Genomic DNA, 17,051 nt, shown 5'->3' on the forward strand with positions numbered 1-17,051 from the left:
CAACTACATTACAAGAAGATTATTAAGTTTTCTATTTCAAGTGCTCAAAAGTTAAGAAATTCCACAGTCCGTGCCAATGCAATTTTAATTCAGTCCCCTGCTACAATATGCATTATGATACAGTCTTTACTTTCATGATCACATGACTGTTTTTTCCACAGAACCCTGCCTCATTCAGTGGACAGAACAGACATTGCTTGCTTAATGAGCGACTATTAATTATTTTTTTAACCTTGTTGTTCAATGTGTGGTCCATGCCTTTTTTACTGCACTCTATTGAAATCCTCCTCTGAAGACAGAATTATTGATGTCCTCGTGGCCCTTTCTTTTGCGCTCATTACTGTGGTATATTGGTACTTCACAAACATTAATGAATTTATTTTCACAACACCCCTGTGAGATAAGGGGGTATTGTTATCCCCATTTTACAGGTGGGGAACTGAGGCACAGAGAGATTAAGGTCAAAAGTATCCATTAATTTTGGATACCCAATTTGAGACCACTAGGATCTGATTTTTCAGATTATTTTGAAGTATATAGCACTTTATATGTTCAAAGCACAGCTCCCAAGACATCAACTGCACATGTGAGTTCTTCTGCAAATCAGCCTCCAGGGTCTCAAATGAGACACCAAGAAAATAAGGAATACTCAATTAGTGGCTACCTGTGAAAAGTTTGGTTTAAATGGCTTGACCAGCATCACATAGGAACTCTGTGGCAGAGGCAGGGATAGAATCCAATTTTCCAAGGCAGCATTCAGCCATCTTAATCATAAGATCATCCTTTTTCTTCCTGCAATCCTCTGCCTCATTCATTACATACCTTCAATTTCTGCAACAAATGAAGGGGGAGTCCTACAGACAATATTGTCTTTCAACTACACAACCCTCATTCATCCGCAGAGCAGTGCCGTCCTGTGTATTGAATGAGGCAGAGGTCCTGTGGAAAAATATACGCAATCATTAAATTAAACACTGCATCATAATGCATACATTTGAGTGCTTGATTTTGCTAGCTGGATAATATTCTTTTAATATAGTTTTTTGTATATGTAATTTCTGAGCTTTTAAAAAACGAAAGTGAAAAAAAACAAATTGAATTATGCGGATGCATCCTATTGATACACCCTTATGGGAACCTTTGGATCCACCACACTGCTCTCTACTACTGAGCTAACAGAGTTACTGATAGGGTGTAGTAGGTTGTCATCCATCCTCTGTGTGAACCAGAGGTATATGGCCCATTTTGCCAGTCAGTTTCACAGATATTTGCTGACAGCAGAGTGATGATGAGATAGGAATCATGGGTTCCAGTCTAGGCTCTGGAGGGAAGTATCTCTAGAGGGCACAGACTTTTCTGCCCATTTCCCCACCCCATTTGGCCCCTCTTCTGTTGCTTGCCTTCCAACCTATCCCTGTTCCAGTCCTGTCTCTTCTCTACCCCGGCTCATTGTCCCAATCCCATTCTCCTCACCTTGCCAGTCTACATCTCCATTCCTCAGGCTTCTTGCCCAGTAAATCCTAGTCTCAGCCCTCCAGACTCCCTGTCCCAATATCTTCTCCTACTTCCAGTCCCAGTCTCTTTTGCCCAGACATTCCCAGTTCCTTCCTAACTCTTTGCCTCCAATCTCCTTGCCCAGCCAGTCCCATTTCCACCCCCTTAGGTCCTCATCTGGTTTGTCTCTCTCCCCCCACCTTGAGTCTACAGTTGCCTACCACACCCATGTTCCCCATCTCCAGTGGCTCTTTGTCCAGTGTAAGTATCCCCTCAACTTTCAGTCCAGTCTCTTTGCCCAGGCAATCCTAGTTCTCCCACCATACCATGGCTCCATGTCAAATGTGTTGCCCCAGCCCTCTTGCCTCCCTTTCCCTGCACCACTGCTTCTCAGCCTCCCCACTCCAGCTCCTCATCCGATCTCATGTACTGGCTCCCAGTCTTCCCCCATTTCTTTCCCTGGTTCCCAGTCTTCTTTCCCAGCAAGTCCCAGTCTTCCCCACCCCTGGCTTCCAGTCCTAGTCTCTCCCCCACCAGCTCCAAGTCCCAGTCTCTCTATCCAACTAATGCCTGTCTCTCACCCATGCAACTCCCAGTCCAAGTTTTCCTTCTCCACCCCCCCAGCCTCTCGTCCAAGTTTCTCTCCTTTCCCTCTTCCCAAGCTCCTTATTCCAATTCATTCCCACCCGTCTCTCTCTCCCCTCTCCCCCAACAGATCTGTCTCTTGTCCCCTCTGCATTTGAATCAGGCAGCCTCCTCCTCCACATTGTAGGGATCCAGCAGGCGGTCACTGAGAACACAGGAGAGCGAGATTGGCCTGGCTTTTCTCACACATTTTTAATTGATGCTTTGGGTTTAGAAATGAGCTTCCCTCATAAGCATATTAGTACAATAAGTTTAAAGTTTATCTGGAAGCACTGGCCTCTGTCAGACACGGGATATTATACTAGCTATGCCATGGATCTCACATAGTAGTGGAATTTCTGCAATCTATGGAGCATAGAATTGTGAAGTATACCTCCCTGTATTGAATCAAGCCCAATCTGTACATCCATCTTAATGGTCTTATCTTTTGCAGATATGAAATTTTAGGTATCAAGAATGTATTCATAAGATTTCTGTTCTATGCCAAATATTTTTATAATCAATAAACTGAGTGAAGAAGTTCATTGCAGAAGAGGCTAAAAGTGTTTAGTATGTTAACAGCTATGAATTACTAAATATAGAAATATGTACTGAGTGTAATGTAATGAGTTTTAAAATTCATTTAGGTCAAATACATATTTTCTGACAAAACTGGTACCCTGACTTGCAATGTAATGCAATTTAAGAAGTGCACCATAGCAGGAATTGCTTATGGGTAAGTGTTTGGCTTTTTTATATCAAATTAAAGTTGCTTTTTTTTTTTTTTTAATTTCCTCCTGGCACTGGATGTAGTTAAGAAGACCTTTTTCTTGTGGCTACGAAAAGAGTTGTTGGTTATGAGGCTGACATTCTTTATCCATTCACTACATAAAAGAGAGTACCTTTTCTCACAAACAGAAATTAAGATCAGAGGGGTGGCCGTGTTAGTCTGAATCTGTAAAAAGCAACAGAGGGTCCTGTGGCACCTTTAAGACTAACAGAAGTATTGGGAGCATAAGCTTTCGTGGGTAAGAACCTCACTTCTTCAGATGCAAGTCTTGATAAAATTTTAAGACTGAAGGTTAATTGTTATAGTTACATAAGAGTTTCAGCACATCAGATGTTTCTATGTTAGTCTTATTAATATCTTCATTGATGAATCTTTACTCACAGCTTCAGAAAATGACAGTGTTTTGGCCCACATTTTATATTTCACACAGACATGTGCTCCTGTGCATGCACACTTGTGTAAATGAACAGTTCAGTATTATCACACTGGATAAACAAGAATTTGAATCTCTTTTTGGTGTTAGGTTTTGCTGTTACATGAGTCCAAAGATGTGTGTGTGTGTTTGTTTTAACATAGGTTTGTTATGTGGGTCCAACAAATGCAATGTTTCATTATATTAAAATTTATTTTTATGGCTTATTGTAATAAATATCTTTGACAGTAAATGTTTCCCTACTGAAATGATCTTTGAACAATGTGCCTTTTTTGGTAGAATTGCTTTTGCACCCTGAGCTGGTGGGAATGACATAGGTGCTGGAACTAGGGGTACTGGATTGCAGCAGCACCCCCCGGTTTCAAGTGGTTTCCATCGCACACAGGGTTTACAGTTTTGTTCAGTGGCTTTCAGCACCCCCACCATAAAAATTGGTCCAGCACCTGTGGGGAATGACCTTTTTTTTTTTTTTTTTTTTTTTTTGTAACTGTGGGATGGAAACTCGGAATTTGCAAAGAAACAGAAGAACAAAATAATAGCTCAGGTTTGGACTACCAACTTAGCCAGATAATGTCAAGTGCCTAGATATTCAAGAAGAGTAGAGAAAAATGTTTCAAGTGAATATTGCCTCGATGTATTCAGTGTTTGTTATTCAACTTTATATTTAGGGCTGTTAAGTCAGCAGGTGTGGCTGAGTGCAGCATGCTTCAGGCCCGTCCCCCTCTCACTCCATAGGCCAGGGAAATCTTCAGATGCTCTATCAAGGCAACTTTTTGGCTCCTCTACACTACCCACACTCCAGCAGTAGTGTAGAGGAACCAAAAAGTTGCCTTGACAGAGCATCTGAAGATTTCCCTGGCCTATGGAGTGAGAGGGGGATGGGCCTGAAGCATGGTGTACTCAGCCACACCTACTGACTTAACAGTCCTAGAGGGCCGTTACAAGCTTAAGTAGCCCTGACACCAAATCACCTCCCAGCAGCCACAAGAATTGGTGAAGATGCAAAAGATCTGGGCCTCCAATTTCTTAAGCTTAAAAAGAATAAAACAGTGGAGGCCCTATGACTTTAAGGAATTTAAGATCATCAGTACCTTGTTGAAATCTGTGTTCAGCCCAAGCCATACTGTGACTGAATCTGTTCTAGCTGAAGCAGTAACACATAAATGAGTCTGTCTCTGTATTTTCATAAGTGGGGTAGAAAGAGAAACATTTAAGCTTAAACCATAACTTTTTTCTTGAGTCTAATAACATCTAATGTCTTCTCCTTTCTCCAAACAATTTTTGTCTGTAAAGAGAAGCTATGGTGGGAGCTGAGGCAAATTGCAGGACTTCTGCAGTCACAAAACAGCTTCTACTTATGAAGTCTATTTCAGGCAAAGTAACAAAAGTCTTATAATCCTTATGAATTAGGCTGAATGAATGAAATTTGAGATAAGAAATGAAGGGAAATGGATGGCTCAGGAAATTGGTAATCAGATAAAATATCCTTTTAAGTCTGTTTATCTCTCAGTGACTTTCACATCAAATCTGCTCAGCTTCTAAGTTAAAAGGATGTGTTTTCTATCCACCAGATATTCAAACTGAACCAGGAATCCACAAGTTATAATTACTCCTCTACCTTTGATCTTTTATACCAGTTCAGACTCTTGGGTTATAGTTTCTTCCAACCAGCAGATGCAGATAATACACTAAAACATGTGATGATGTAACACTCATTTATGTAGGCCTCTCATAATCTCTGAGCATTCAGTTAGTCAGCATTTAAAACCAGAAGGGACCACCAGATCATCTAGTCTGACCGCCTGTATATCACAGGCCACCAACACCACCCAGAATGTACACACTAAACCCAGCAACTGAAATTAGACCAAAGTATTACTACCCACAGGAGACTGGACTATTATGGGCCACAGGCAGAGAATAGAGGGGACCAAGGCGCACCAATGCCTGAGATCCCAACAATGGCAGGGAAATGATAAAGTAAAATACACCCAGATAATCCTGGGAAATGACCCACACCCACATGCTGCAGAGGAAGGTAAAAAAAAAAATCCAAATCCTTGCCAGTCTCACCTGGGGGAAAATTCCTTCCTGACGCCACATATGGTGATCAGTTAGACCCTGAGCATGTGAGCAAAAACCAGCCAGCTAAGCTTCTGAGAGAGAATTCTCGGTGCCAGTTCAGAGCCCAGTTGTTTCTGTCTCCAGCAGGTGGAGAACACAAGCAGCCTGCTGCTAGAGGAGAGAAGAGAAAAGTAAACCTTGGAGGCCATAAGGCAGCCCTGTGAAACACTGTAGTGTGCAGCTGCATTGGCAGCATATATGAGGCACTCACAGTCTGCTAATCATGAGTACCACATGCATCAGACTGTCTGTTGGCAGGCATCCAGTCTGGCTGAGCCCAGTCCAAGACCAGGAGAGGTTAAAGCTCCAACTCTACCTCACATTGTCAGACCTCTCTACCTAATCTGCAGGGGCAGCTAAGACTCAGAAGGGGTGAGCAGAGAGAGGTTTCCAGCTAGGAAGTCCTGACAGAATAGGAAACCCTATAAAGAACTTCTGCCTCTAGGAACTCATCCAGATGAATGAGTGCCCTGGAACTCTGGCAGCACCTATTCCCAGGATAAGGAAGGGGAATTGAGTACAAGTGTAGACTCAGACCTGTCTCTTCCTCTGACAGATTTATCATCTACTCTGAGTAGGGATAATGCTCCCAGTAAAGGACTGAGGCAGGGGAGGAAAATGCCCCATCAAGCCTTTGCAAGCATCCTCAGCATGATCTGCAACTGAAGCTCATCCAGGGTCCAGATTGCTTCTCTGAGATACATAAAAATAATATTTTAATGAAAAAAAATCTGTTTTGAATTTAAATTGATTTTAATGTAAATCTTTTTTTTATTTGAATGCTGCTATTTCTTTACATTTACCTATGTTGTAGTCTTAAATTGAAACGGGGATACTGTATTTTCTACTTCTTTCTTTAATTAATTTCCTAGCTGGAATTAGTAGAATTTCAAATTTTACATACAGACTAAGAAGTTTCACACTGAAAGTGCTCAACTTTGCTGAAAAGGACAAGTCCAGTAGCCCATTAGCATCCTTCTTGTAAGAACAAAACAAACTCAGACACAAAATTAATAAGCAAATAGCCCATGCCACATGTGCAGCTGCTTCCACCTTCCATTATATTGAACTTCATAGAATCATAGAATATCAGGGTAAGAAGGGACCTCAGGAGATCATCTAGTCCAACCCCCTGCTCAAAGCAGGACCAATCCCCAACTAAATCATCCCAGCCAGGGCTTTGTCAAGCCTGACCTTAAAAACCTCTAAGGAAGGAGATTCCACCACCTCCCTAGGTAACCCATTCCATTCCACCACCTCCCTAGGTAACCCTCCTAGTGAAAAAGTTTTTCCTAATAGCCAACCTAAACCTCCCCCACTGCAACTTGAGACCATTACTCCTTGTTCTGTTATCTGGTACCACTGAGAACAGTCTAGATCCATCTTCTTTGGAACCCCCTTTCAGGTAGTTGAAAGCCGCTATCAAATCCCCCCTCCTTCTTCTCTTCTGCAGACTAAACAATCCTAGTTCCCTCAGCCTCTCCTCATAAGTCATGTGCCCCAGCCCCCTAATCATTTTTGTTGTCCTCCACTGGACTCTTTCCAATTTTTCCACATCCTTCTTGTAGTGTGGGGCCCAAAACTGGACACACTACTCCAGATGAGGCCTCACCAATGTTGAATAGAGGGGAATGATCACGTCCCTCGATCTGCTGGCAATGCCCCTACTTATACAGCCCAAAATGCCATTAGCCTTACAAGGGCACACTGTTGACTCATATCCAGCTTCTCGTCCACTGTAACCCCTAGGTCCTTTTCTGCAGAATTGCTGCCTAGCCACTCGGTCCCTAGTCTGTAGCAGTGCATGGGATTGTTCTGTCCTAAATGCAGGACTCTGCACTTGTCCTTGTTGAACCTCATCAGATTTCTTTTGGCCCAAGTCAAGAAAGTTCATATGCTTTTACCAGGCTATTCTCCTCCATCAATTTGCAATTCAAAGTCAATAAGACTTTTGCTCTTAAATCACTTTGATTCTTTAGAAAGTTTCACCCTGGCATGCCTAAATATGGTTTTAGGAACCTAACTTTAGGCTTCTGTTTTTTGAAAATTTTGTTCTGTGTGTGTGTATATAAAAAAAGTTCACAATAACTTTATTAATGTGATTTAAAGTAAATAACTTTTAATTGTTAACAGTGAAGTAATTTTATTTTGAAGTAATAAAGATTTTGTATCACTAAGAAGTTTTTAGTAAAAATGTAATCTTAACTTCTGATTCTGTAAACGCTTATGTATTTGCTTAGTGTTAAGCACATGAGAGAGCCCCATTTACTTCAATGAGACTATTTATGTGAGTAAAAAGTATGTGCCTGGTTAAGTGTTTGCAGGATCATAATTTTAGATTTTCCATTTTTATTTATTTATTTATTTATTTATGTTTTTATTTGTTTTGGCCTATAACAGTTTTGTAAATTCAAATATGATACCCAAGAGTAGTGAAAAAACAACCAACTAAACAGCATTTGCAATTTAGTTTGTTATAAATTTTAAAGTTACAACAGCACACACATTCATAATAGCTATTCATAGCTCAGCCTGGTTTAAATCAATCTTTCTTTTTTTTTTTTTAAATCAGTGATTTAAATTACCTTGATATAAATTGATCCCTGTTGCCTCCCAATACCCATGCATCCCACTTTCATGAGACATGCACATCTGTAACAGAGCTTCTCCTTTGGGAAGATTCACTCTCCATCAGGGAGCAGAAAGCCAAATAACACAGGGACAGCTCAGAGAGCAGCATCCCTGAGAATTTTGTCTCTTGATTGCTTTCCTCTTTCAGAGCAGATTTCATGTGGGGGTGGGCAGAGAAATAAAACTGCTCCATCTCTGCAGCTCCTTTAAAGTACGTTACTAATTATGTGGTAAATAAGTTTTTCACCTGTGCCATAAATGGGTGAATTCCTTCATAACCTGTAGCCAGTTGTGATGTTCAACATTTTCAGAACACTGCAGTACAAATATGTCTTTAATTACAAATATTTTCAAAATGTGTGCTTTTATGGTGTAATGTTCATTCAGAACTGCTTAGTGTAAACCAGTTTGCAAGCTTAGGAGCAGATCCTCCTCTGGTATAAATTATCATGGCTACATTGGCTTCAGTGAAGCTATGACAATTTACACCAGCTGAAGATCTTCCCCTTGGTTTCTGTTTTGACTTAGGGCTGGTCTACACTGGGGGGAGGGGATCGATCCAAGATACGCAACTTCAGCTACGTGAATAGCGTAGCTGAAGTCGAAGTATTTTGGATCGAATTACCTGGGGTCCACACGGCGCGGGATCGACGGCCGTGGCTCCCCCGTTGACTGCGCTACCACCGCTCGCTCTGGTGGAGTTCTGGAGTCGACGGTGAGCGTGTTCGGGGATCAATATATCACGTCTTAACGAGACGTGATATATCGATCCCAGATACATCGATTGCTACCCGCCGATACGGCGGGTAGTGAAGACGTACCCTTAGTTACATTTTGTATTTATATAAGTGGCTTGGCATCTGTTGAATTAATATGTTTAACACATCTTGTCCTGTAGGAAACCTTTTTGGTTCTCTGATTTTAGATTTTCTGTTGTTGTTTTTTTAACCACAGTAATGGGCTAATCTGGGAATGGGCGACAGGGCTGGGAATAGGCAAGAGGATAGATCACTTGATGATTACCTGTTCTGTTCATGCCCTCTGGGGCACCTGGTATTGGCCACTGTCCGAAGACAGGATACTGGGCTAGATGGACCTTTGGTCTGACCCTGTATGGCCATTCTTATGTTCTCATCTGAAGCCCAATGAAATCAATGGGAATCTTCCATTGATTTAAATGGGCATTGGATCAGGCAGTTTGTTGGATGCCACTGCATGAGGATAAATCAAGCATGAATTAACTTAGCCTGATTGCGTATTACAGAGCCCCAACATACATCTAATATTTTATTGCAACACTTTCTGTTTTCCTGATATTTTGGCACTAACAACAATTCTTTTGAGGTACTCTAAAACTTTTTCCCTTTTAGTAACTCATTTCCTTCATAAATTTTTCTTTTATATGTGATCTGATTTTTTTTAGCCTTTCTGTGATTATACTTTCCTTCTATTTCTATCCTTCCTTTGCTTTTTGTGCAGCCATTGTCCTGAGCCTGAGGATTATAGTAGTTCTTCAGATGATTGGTAAGCATTAAAGATAATTTAATATCTGTTTTGTTTAAAATTCATGATTTAGTATTGTGTAAGCTGTGATACTTTAAAAATGCAAAGCTTAGAAATAATGTGAACTGGTATTCAAACTCATACATGCAGACTGAATTTTAGATACATTTTTACTGAGTCAATATTTGCTATTACTAAATTATTCCTAATCCCAAAAGTAAAAGGGGTCCTAAAACCCATTCTGGACCTGCGGTGCCTCAACAAATATCTCAAGAAGTTGAAGTTTTGCATGGTCTCCCTGGCCTCCATCATTCTTTCTCTGGATCCTGGAGACTGGTATGCTGCCCTCGACTTGAAAGACGCATACTTTCATATCTCCATCTTCCAAGGGCACAGACAGTTCCTCCGTTTGATGGTGGGCTGGCGCCATTTCCAATTCACGGTGCTGTCCTTTGGTCTCTCGTCAACCCCGAGAATGTTCACGAAATGCATGGCGCCGGTAGACGCTTACCTGAGGCATCGAGGGGTCCAGGTCTATCCGTATCTTGACGATTGGCTCATCAAGAGCAGATTTTGGGATCAAGTACAAAGGAGCCTTGACCTGGTACGTTCCACCTGCCACGACCTAGGCCTGTTAATAAACTAAAAGAAATCAACCCTAATACCAGGGCAACAGATAAAGTTCATAGGGGCAGTCCTCAACTCCATGCGGGCCAGAGCCTTCCTTCTGGAGGCTTGTTTCCAAGCCATGTTGAACCTGATCTCTCATGTAAGGGGCCACCTGCTCACCACCGCTCTCACCTGCCTGAGGTTGTTAGGCACCATATGGTAGCGCATTCTTAAGTGGTCTGTCATGCCCAGCTTCATCTCCAGCCACTGCAAGCGTGGTTGGTGTCAGCTTACATCCCCAATAGGCACGATCTAGACTGGTACTCAGGGTGCCAGATCACATATGGTCGTCCCTGGAATGGTGGTTGGACCCCGGATCGGTGTTGGAGGGACTTCTCTTCGCAGTCCCGACCCCGTCCCTGACACTGGTCTCCGATGCCTCGGACCTGGGCTGTGGAGCCCACCTGGGCGAGCTCAGCACGCAAGACCGCTGGTCGTGGGATGATTGCTCTCTCCACATAAACGTCAGAGAGCTCAAAGAGGTCCGCTTGGCAAGTGGTACAGGTCCTGACAGAGAATACTGCCACGATGTTTACATCAACAAGCAGGACAGAGCCAGGTCTTCAGCTCTTTTCCAAGAAGCCCTCCATCTCTGGGACTTCTGTGTGCAGCATGCCATTCATCTGGTGGCTGAACACCTTCCCGGGGCCAGGAACATGTTAGCAGATTGTCTTAGCAGCACCGTCTCTTCTCGCCATGAGTGGTCGCTCCATCCGGAGGTGGTCAGTGATCTTCCAAAGATGGGGAAATTCACGGGTGGACTTGTTCGTGTCCTGTCAGAACAGGAAACGCCACATGTTCTGCTCGATTCGGGGGATAGACAGGGGCTCCCTGTCAGATGCCTTTTTGCTCCCGTGGTCGGGGGTTCTGATGCATGACTTCCCACCAGTGCCCTTAGTTCACAGAGTCCACGTGAAGATCAAACAGCACAAGGCAAAGGTAATCCTGATAGCCCCGGCTTGGCCTTGCCAGCGCTGGTTCGGCACGTGGCTGGACCTTTTGGTGGCCGCCCCGCTGCAGCTGCCTCTCTAGCAGGATCTGCTGTCCCAGAACCGCAACGGTCTTCTGCAACCGTACTTGGCGGCGTTGCACCTAACTGGCTGCATGTGTATGGACAGGAGTGCTCAGCTCGTGTCCAGTAGTTTTTGTTGGGTAGCAGAAAGCCCTCCACCAGAGCAACCTACCTGGCCAAATGGAAAAGGTTCATGTGCTGGGCCTCAGACTAGGGCATCCGGCCCAAACAGGCCTCACTGCTGGCAATCTTGGACTGTCTTCTGCATCTCAAGCTCCAGGGCGTGTAGCTGATTAAGATCCATTTGGTTGCTATTTCGGCCTGTCACCCTCTGTCCCAGGGCAGGTTGGTCTTCATTCACGACATGACTGTTGGTTTTTGCAAGGTCCGAAGTGACTCTCCCCCACGTCCGGGACCCCAAGGTTGCTGCATGTGGCCCATCAGGTTATATATATATTCATGGAGATATACCTATCTCATAGAGCTGGAAGGGACCCTGAAAGGTCATCAAGTCCAGCCCCCTGCCTTCACTAGCAGGACCAAGTACTGATTTTGCCCTAGATTCCTAAGTGGCCCCCTCAAGGACTGAACTCACAACCCAGGGTTTAGCAGGCCAATGCTCAAACCACTGAGCTATCCCTCTGTGTGGAAGATGGGTGACCACCTAGTAAGCTAGGCATAAATGTTTTCTCTGAATTGCTTTTGTTTTGAATAAACAGCTTTATGAAAGCTGGCTGGTCACCAAATAACTCTGTCATAGCCACTAAGAGAACAGAACTGGAGGTGTTGAATTGAAGTCAGATCTGCTGAGGCGATCACAGTGAATTGCAGGAGACTGCAGCCTAAGACCCCAGTCTGGAGGGAGCAAATTGCAGGATTCTGCCCCAAGAAAGAGGCATGAGACCTAAGTGGGGGATGTCCTTGAGAAGGCTGTTGTCACTTGGCGTATGTGTGTCTGTTTTCTCTCTCCATGTGCTGTACCAGCCCAGCAGATAGCTGGTTCAGTCAGCAGACCTTGGTATACTATCCAGAAGCACGACAGACTTGGTTCAGTGGAGAAGGTGCTTGGCCAGGTTTATTGCTGACAAAGCACATTATTAGTACGCCATGGACTCTATAGAGACACTAATACACACATGCCCCTGAGAATGGACCATCTCAGTCAGCGTCAGGACTTTCCACTGTCCCCTAGGCCAGACAAAGATGGTTCTTCTGTTTTTGTAAGTTTTTGTAACCCCTCTTTTATACACGGACGCAAACAAGTTATGTATTACCCTTCTGACGTAGTTAGTTACCACCCTCCACCTTGTACCTGTTGGCTCGAACAAAACATCTCCATCCATTATCCTGTCATCCTGACCTTATCTTCATGAGGGGTCAGTGCATCCATGTGCCATCTACGGGGAGTGTGTTTGTATCATAACATGTATCGTGGTGTTTTTGTACAACCCTTCTGGAATGTGTTTATGTGAATACCTTGTGCCTAGTACTTCTTAGGAGTGCCTGTATTTTAGCAATGCCAGCCATGTTTTTGCCAAGTTCATGTAGTGGTCAGTGAACTTGCAAGTAGGTGTTTGATTTGTAGCAGGGCCTGACTTTTGCTCATAGCCTGACTTTTGTTCAGGTCTCAGCCCTTATACCAGGCCACAGGCTTCAGCCTCTTTCTCTACTACAGAGACTATGAATGTTAGAGGGGACACATTCGAGAACTCTGGCATATTATAAGTGTATTGTAATGGTGGTATAATTTGGAAATTTGTGTATGATGAACTAAACTCTAATACAAATGCTGTATTTTATCATCTTTTTTTGTAGCTTATGCTGGACACTCTCAAATGTTTCATTATTAAAAGTAAATATAGTATAATTTCACTTACAAAAATAAACAATGGGGCCTCATCCTGCCATCTGCTCAGTGTGGGCAAACCCCTGCACCTATGTAGAGTCTCTGTGACTTCAATGGGTCTCCACCTGGGCATATGGTGCCTCCTGTGGAGAACAGAATGCAGGATTGGAACCTATAATTTTATTTGGGATTAATTTTTACTGTGTCCCTGTTGCAGCATCTAGTGAAGCCAGTGGCCAAACTCTTAGTGGCCTCTGTGTTGTAATTTTATATATCAAGAGAGTTCAGATTTCAAAGTTATCCAACAAATATTGGGTTCAGTTCAGTTACTCTGTGTATGTGTACATTTGTCAGTTAACATTATAATGTCATGGTTAGAAATAAAGAAAAAAAATTGTTTGGCTTTAGTGTGTGGCCATTGGTGATTTTCAAATGAATGATTAAGAAAATACTAATGTTTCTCTTCTTACTTCTCTACTTCATTTTTCTTAGTCAGGGCTCACAGACTGGAGAAGAGAAACCATTTAGTGATCCATCACTGCTGGAGAATCTCCAAAGCAATCATGTAAGTGATATAGAAAAAAAATTCTGTTATTTTACAAGATGAAAAGAATGATGTCAATAAAACAAAACGAGAGTATCCTTTAAAGGAAATTAAATGTTGTACTTATATGAAACCCACCTATATTCTGTGTAAATAATAGCCCAGCTTTCCATTCATGATAAAGTTTTGTACTTGTTAGCCATGGAAATTTGTTCTTTGAGATATCTTGTACACATATTTATTCCATTGCTGGTGAGTGTGTGCCCAGTGTATTCGAGTTGGAGACTTCTGGTGAGGAGTACCCATTGGATTGGTGCATGCACCTTTAGTGACCTCCTGCCTCCAAATGGAGATATAAAGGGTGTGGTCATTCTGTCCCATTCTCAGTTCCTTCTCACTGCCCATAACTAAAGTTGGAGGTCCTAGTGGTGCCTCGTGCTCACTAGCAGCCTTTCTTGTGTAAATAGTTAGATGTTAGCATAGTCATTATTACTTAGGACTTGCCTACACAGAGACTTCGTGCGTAGCAAACTGGGATGTGAATCTACAGTGCACTAGCTCGACACACACTAACTGGCCATGTAGACCCCGCTACCGCACAATAAGGGCTTGGCTACACTTACATTTTATAGCGCCCTGACTTGCTGGCTCAGGGGTGTGAAAAATCACCCTCCTGAGCACAGCAAGTCAGAGTGCTTTAAAGCGCTAGTGTAAACAGGCTCCGAGCGCTGAGAGCTAATCCCCTCGCGGAGGTGGATTACCAGGAGCTCTCCCAGCGCTTGCGCACGACCACACTCGCACTTCAAAGCGCTGCTGCGGGAGCACTTTGAAGTTTCCAGTGTAGCCATGCCCTAAAAGGTCTGTAGTGTGTGACCTCAAAGCAGTATTAGTAGCAGAGTGAACATGGCTAGTTAGTTCATGGCAAGCTAGTGCGTTGTAGAGTCATACTCTGGCTTACCCTGAACTAAAAGTATGTCTACACAAGTGTTGGAAGATGTAAATTCCAGTTTGAGGAGATACACGTGGACTAATTCGGATGGAACTAGCACTCTTAACAATAGAAGCATAGCCGCTGCCACTACAGCAGCAGGGGCTAACCACCCTAAGTCTGTACCAGAGCAGCTAGCCTGTGCTGTCACTTTTGCTGTCATGGCTACACTTCTGTTTTTAGCATGCTAGCTTGATCAGAGATAGCATGGATATGTCTCCTCAAACTGGAATTTACACCTTCCAGTTCTAGTGTAGACATACACTAAGACTCCATATAGATAAGCTGTTAGTTAGTTATTCTTAGGCTATGTCTACACTACGAGGGTAATTCGATTTTACTTAAATCGAATATGTGGAATCGATATTGCAAAGTCGAACGTGTGTGTCCACACTAAGGACACACTAAGGACAGTAATTCGACTTTGTGAGTCCACACTAACGGGGCGAGCGTCGATATTGGAAGCGGTGCACTGTGGGCAGCTATCCCACAGTTCCCGCAGTCCCCGCTGCCCATCGGAATTCTGGGTCAAGCCGCCAATGCCTTCTGGGTAAAAAAAATTTGTCGTCATCCGTCCGTCACTAACGCCCTCCCTCCCTCCCTCCCTCCATGAAAGCGCCGGCGGGAAATCAGTTCGCGCACTTTTCTGGTCAGTGAGAGCGCGGACGCCACAGCACTGCGATCATGGATCACGCTGCGACCATCGCTGCAGTTGTGGCCGTTCTCAACACCTCGCAGCTTATCATACACCTTTCCCAGAGGCAGATGCAGAGTAATCAGGCGAGGAGGCTACGACACCGCCGTGATGGCCTGAAGTCGGAGAGTAGCACAGAGCTGTCAGAAACCACGAGCCCCAGCGCCCAGGACATCACGGTGGCAATGGGGCATGTGGATATCGTGGAACGGCGATTCTGGGCCCGGGACACAAGCACGGACTGGTGGGACCGTATAGTGCTTCATGTCTGGGATGAATCCCAGTGGCTGCGAAACTTTCGCATGCGGAAGGGGACTTTCCTCGAACTTTGTGAGTTGCTGTCCCCTGCCCTGAAGCGCAGTGACACCCGGATGCGAGCAGCCCTGACTGTCCAGAAGCGAGTGGCCATAGCCCTCTGGAAGCTTGCAACGCCGGACAGCTACCGGTCGGTTGCGAACCACTTTGGTGTGGGCAAATCTACCGTGGGGGTTGTTGTCATGCAAGTGGCCAAGGCAATCGTGAAGGTACTGCTCCCAAAGGTAGTGACCCTGGGAAACGCGCAGGTCATCATAGATGGCTTTGCCGCGATGGGATTCCCAAACTGCGGTGGGGCTATCGATGGGACTCACATCCCTATCCTGGGACCGGACCACCAGGCCAGCCAGTACATCAATAGAAAGGGCTACTTTTCAATGGTGCTGCAAGCACTGGTGGACCATCGGGGACGGTTTACAAACATCAACGTCGGATGGCCGGGCAAGGTTCATGACGCTCGCGTGTTCAGGAACTCTGGTCTGTTTAGACGGCTGCAGGAAGGTATTTACTTCCCAGACCACAAAATAACTCTTGGGGATGTGGAGATGCCTACAGTCATCCTCGGGGACCCAGCCTACCCGCTAATGCCCTGGCTCATGAAGCCCTATACTGGCGCCCTGGACACAGAAAAAGAACTCTTCAACTACCGGCTGAGCAAGTGCAGAATGGTGGTGGAGTGTGCTTTTGGCCGTCTCAAAGGGAGATGGAGAAGCTTACTCACTCGCTGTGATCTCAGCGAAACCAATATCCCCATCGTTATTGCAGCTTGCTGTGTGCTCCACAATCTGTGTGAGAGCAAGGGGGAGACCTTTATGGCGGGGTGGGAGCTAGAGGCAAATAGCCTGGCTGCTGATTACGTCCAGCCAGACAGCCGGGCCATTAGAAGATCCCAGCGGGACGCCCTGTGCATCCGGGAGGCTTTGAAAGCTAGGTTCCTGAGTGAGCAGGGCAACCAGTGACTTTTCAGTTTGTGGACAGAAAAGCTGAACCTCCCCCCGTTTCTTTACCCAGTTCATTTGGACTATCCTCTCCAGTTACATACCCCCTTCACCCCCTTCCCCTTCCCAAAAAATAAAATCATTTCTATTTTGTTAATGAACACCGTTGTCTGTATTGCTGTTTTCGCGGGAATATTTTAAACCGGGGACGCAGACTGTGGCGGGGGGCGGGTTTAGTGTTCTGATGCAAATGATGCTTCTAAACTCCCGGAATGACAGGCTCCGCACTGGTGGACTGGTTATTTCAATGGAGCCTGCCAGCACTCCTGGGGGGGACTGTGTGTATGTGTCGGCTATGTGACTTTCTGGCAGGGGGGGTAGGATTACAGATCCCCTGCTGCGTGGATCTGTGAGCCAGGATAAGGACCGCTGCATAAGATCTGTAA

At 44.5% G+C, this 17,051-nt stretch overlaps 1 protein-coding gene across 2 annotated transcripts in view; it reads left to right on the forward strand.

The window, feature by feature from the left end:
* Nucleotides 1-17,051, forward strand: part of ATP8A1 (ATPase phospholipid transporting 8A1) — a 257,682-nt gene that overhangs the window by 94,539 nt on the left and 146,092 nt on the right. The window contains exons 14-16 of one of the 2 annotated variants that reach the window (XM_024211695.2): nt 2,766-2,854; nt 9,576-9,620; nt 13,619-13,691. In XM_024211695.2, the coding sequence (XP_024067463.1) occupies nt 2,766-2,854; nt 9,576-9,620; nt 13,619-13,691 (207 nt within the window). The remainder of the gene's footprint in view (nt 1-2,765; nt 2,855-9,575; nt 9,621-13,618; nt 13,692-17,051) is intronic. The other variant, XM_024211694.2, reaches the window with a different exon arrangement.

This window comes from Terrapene carolina, unplaced genomic scaffold, assembly GCF_002925995.2.
Source record: "Terrapene carolina triunguis isolate 2854851 unplaced genomic scaffold, T_m_triunguis-2.0 Scaffold66, whole genome shotgun sequence".
NCBI lineage: Eukaryota > Metazoa > Chordata > Testudines > Emydidae > Terrapene > Terrapene triunguis.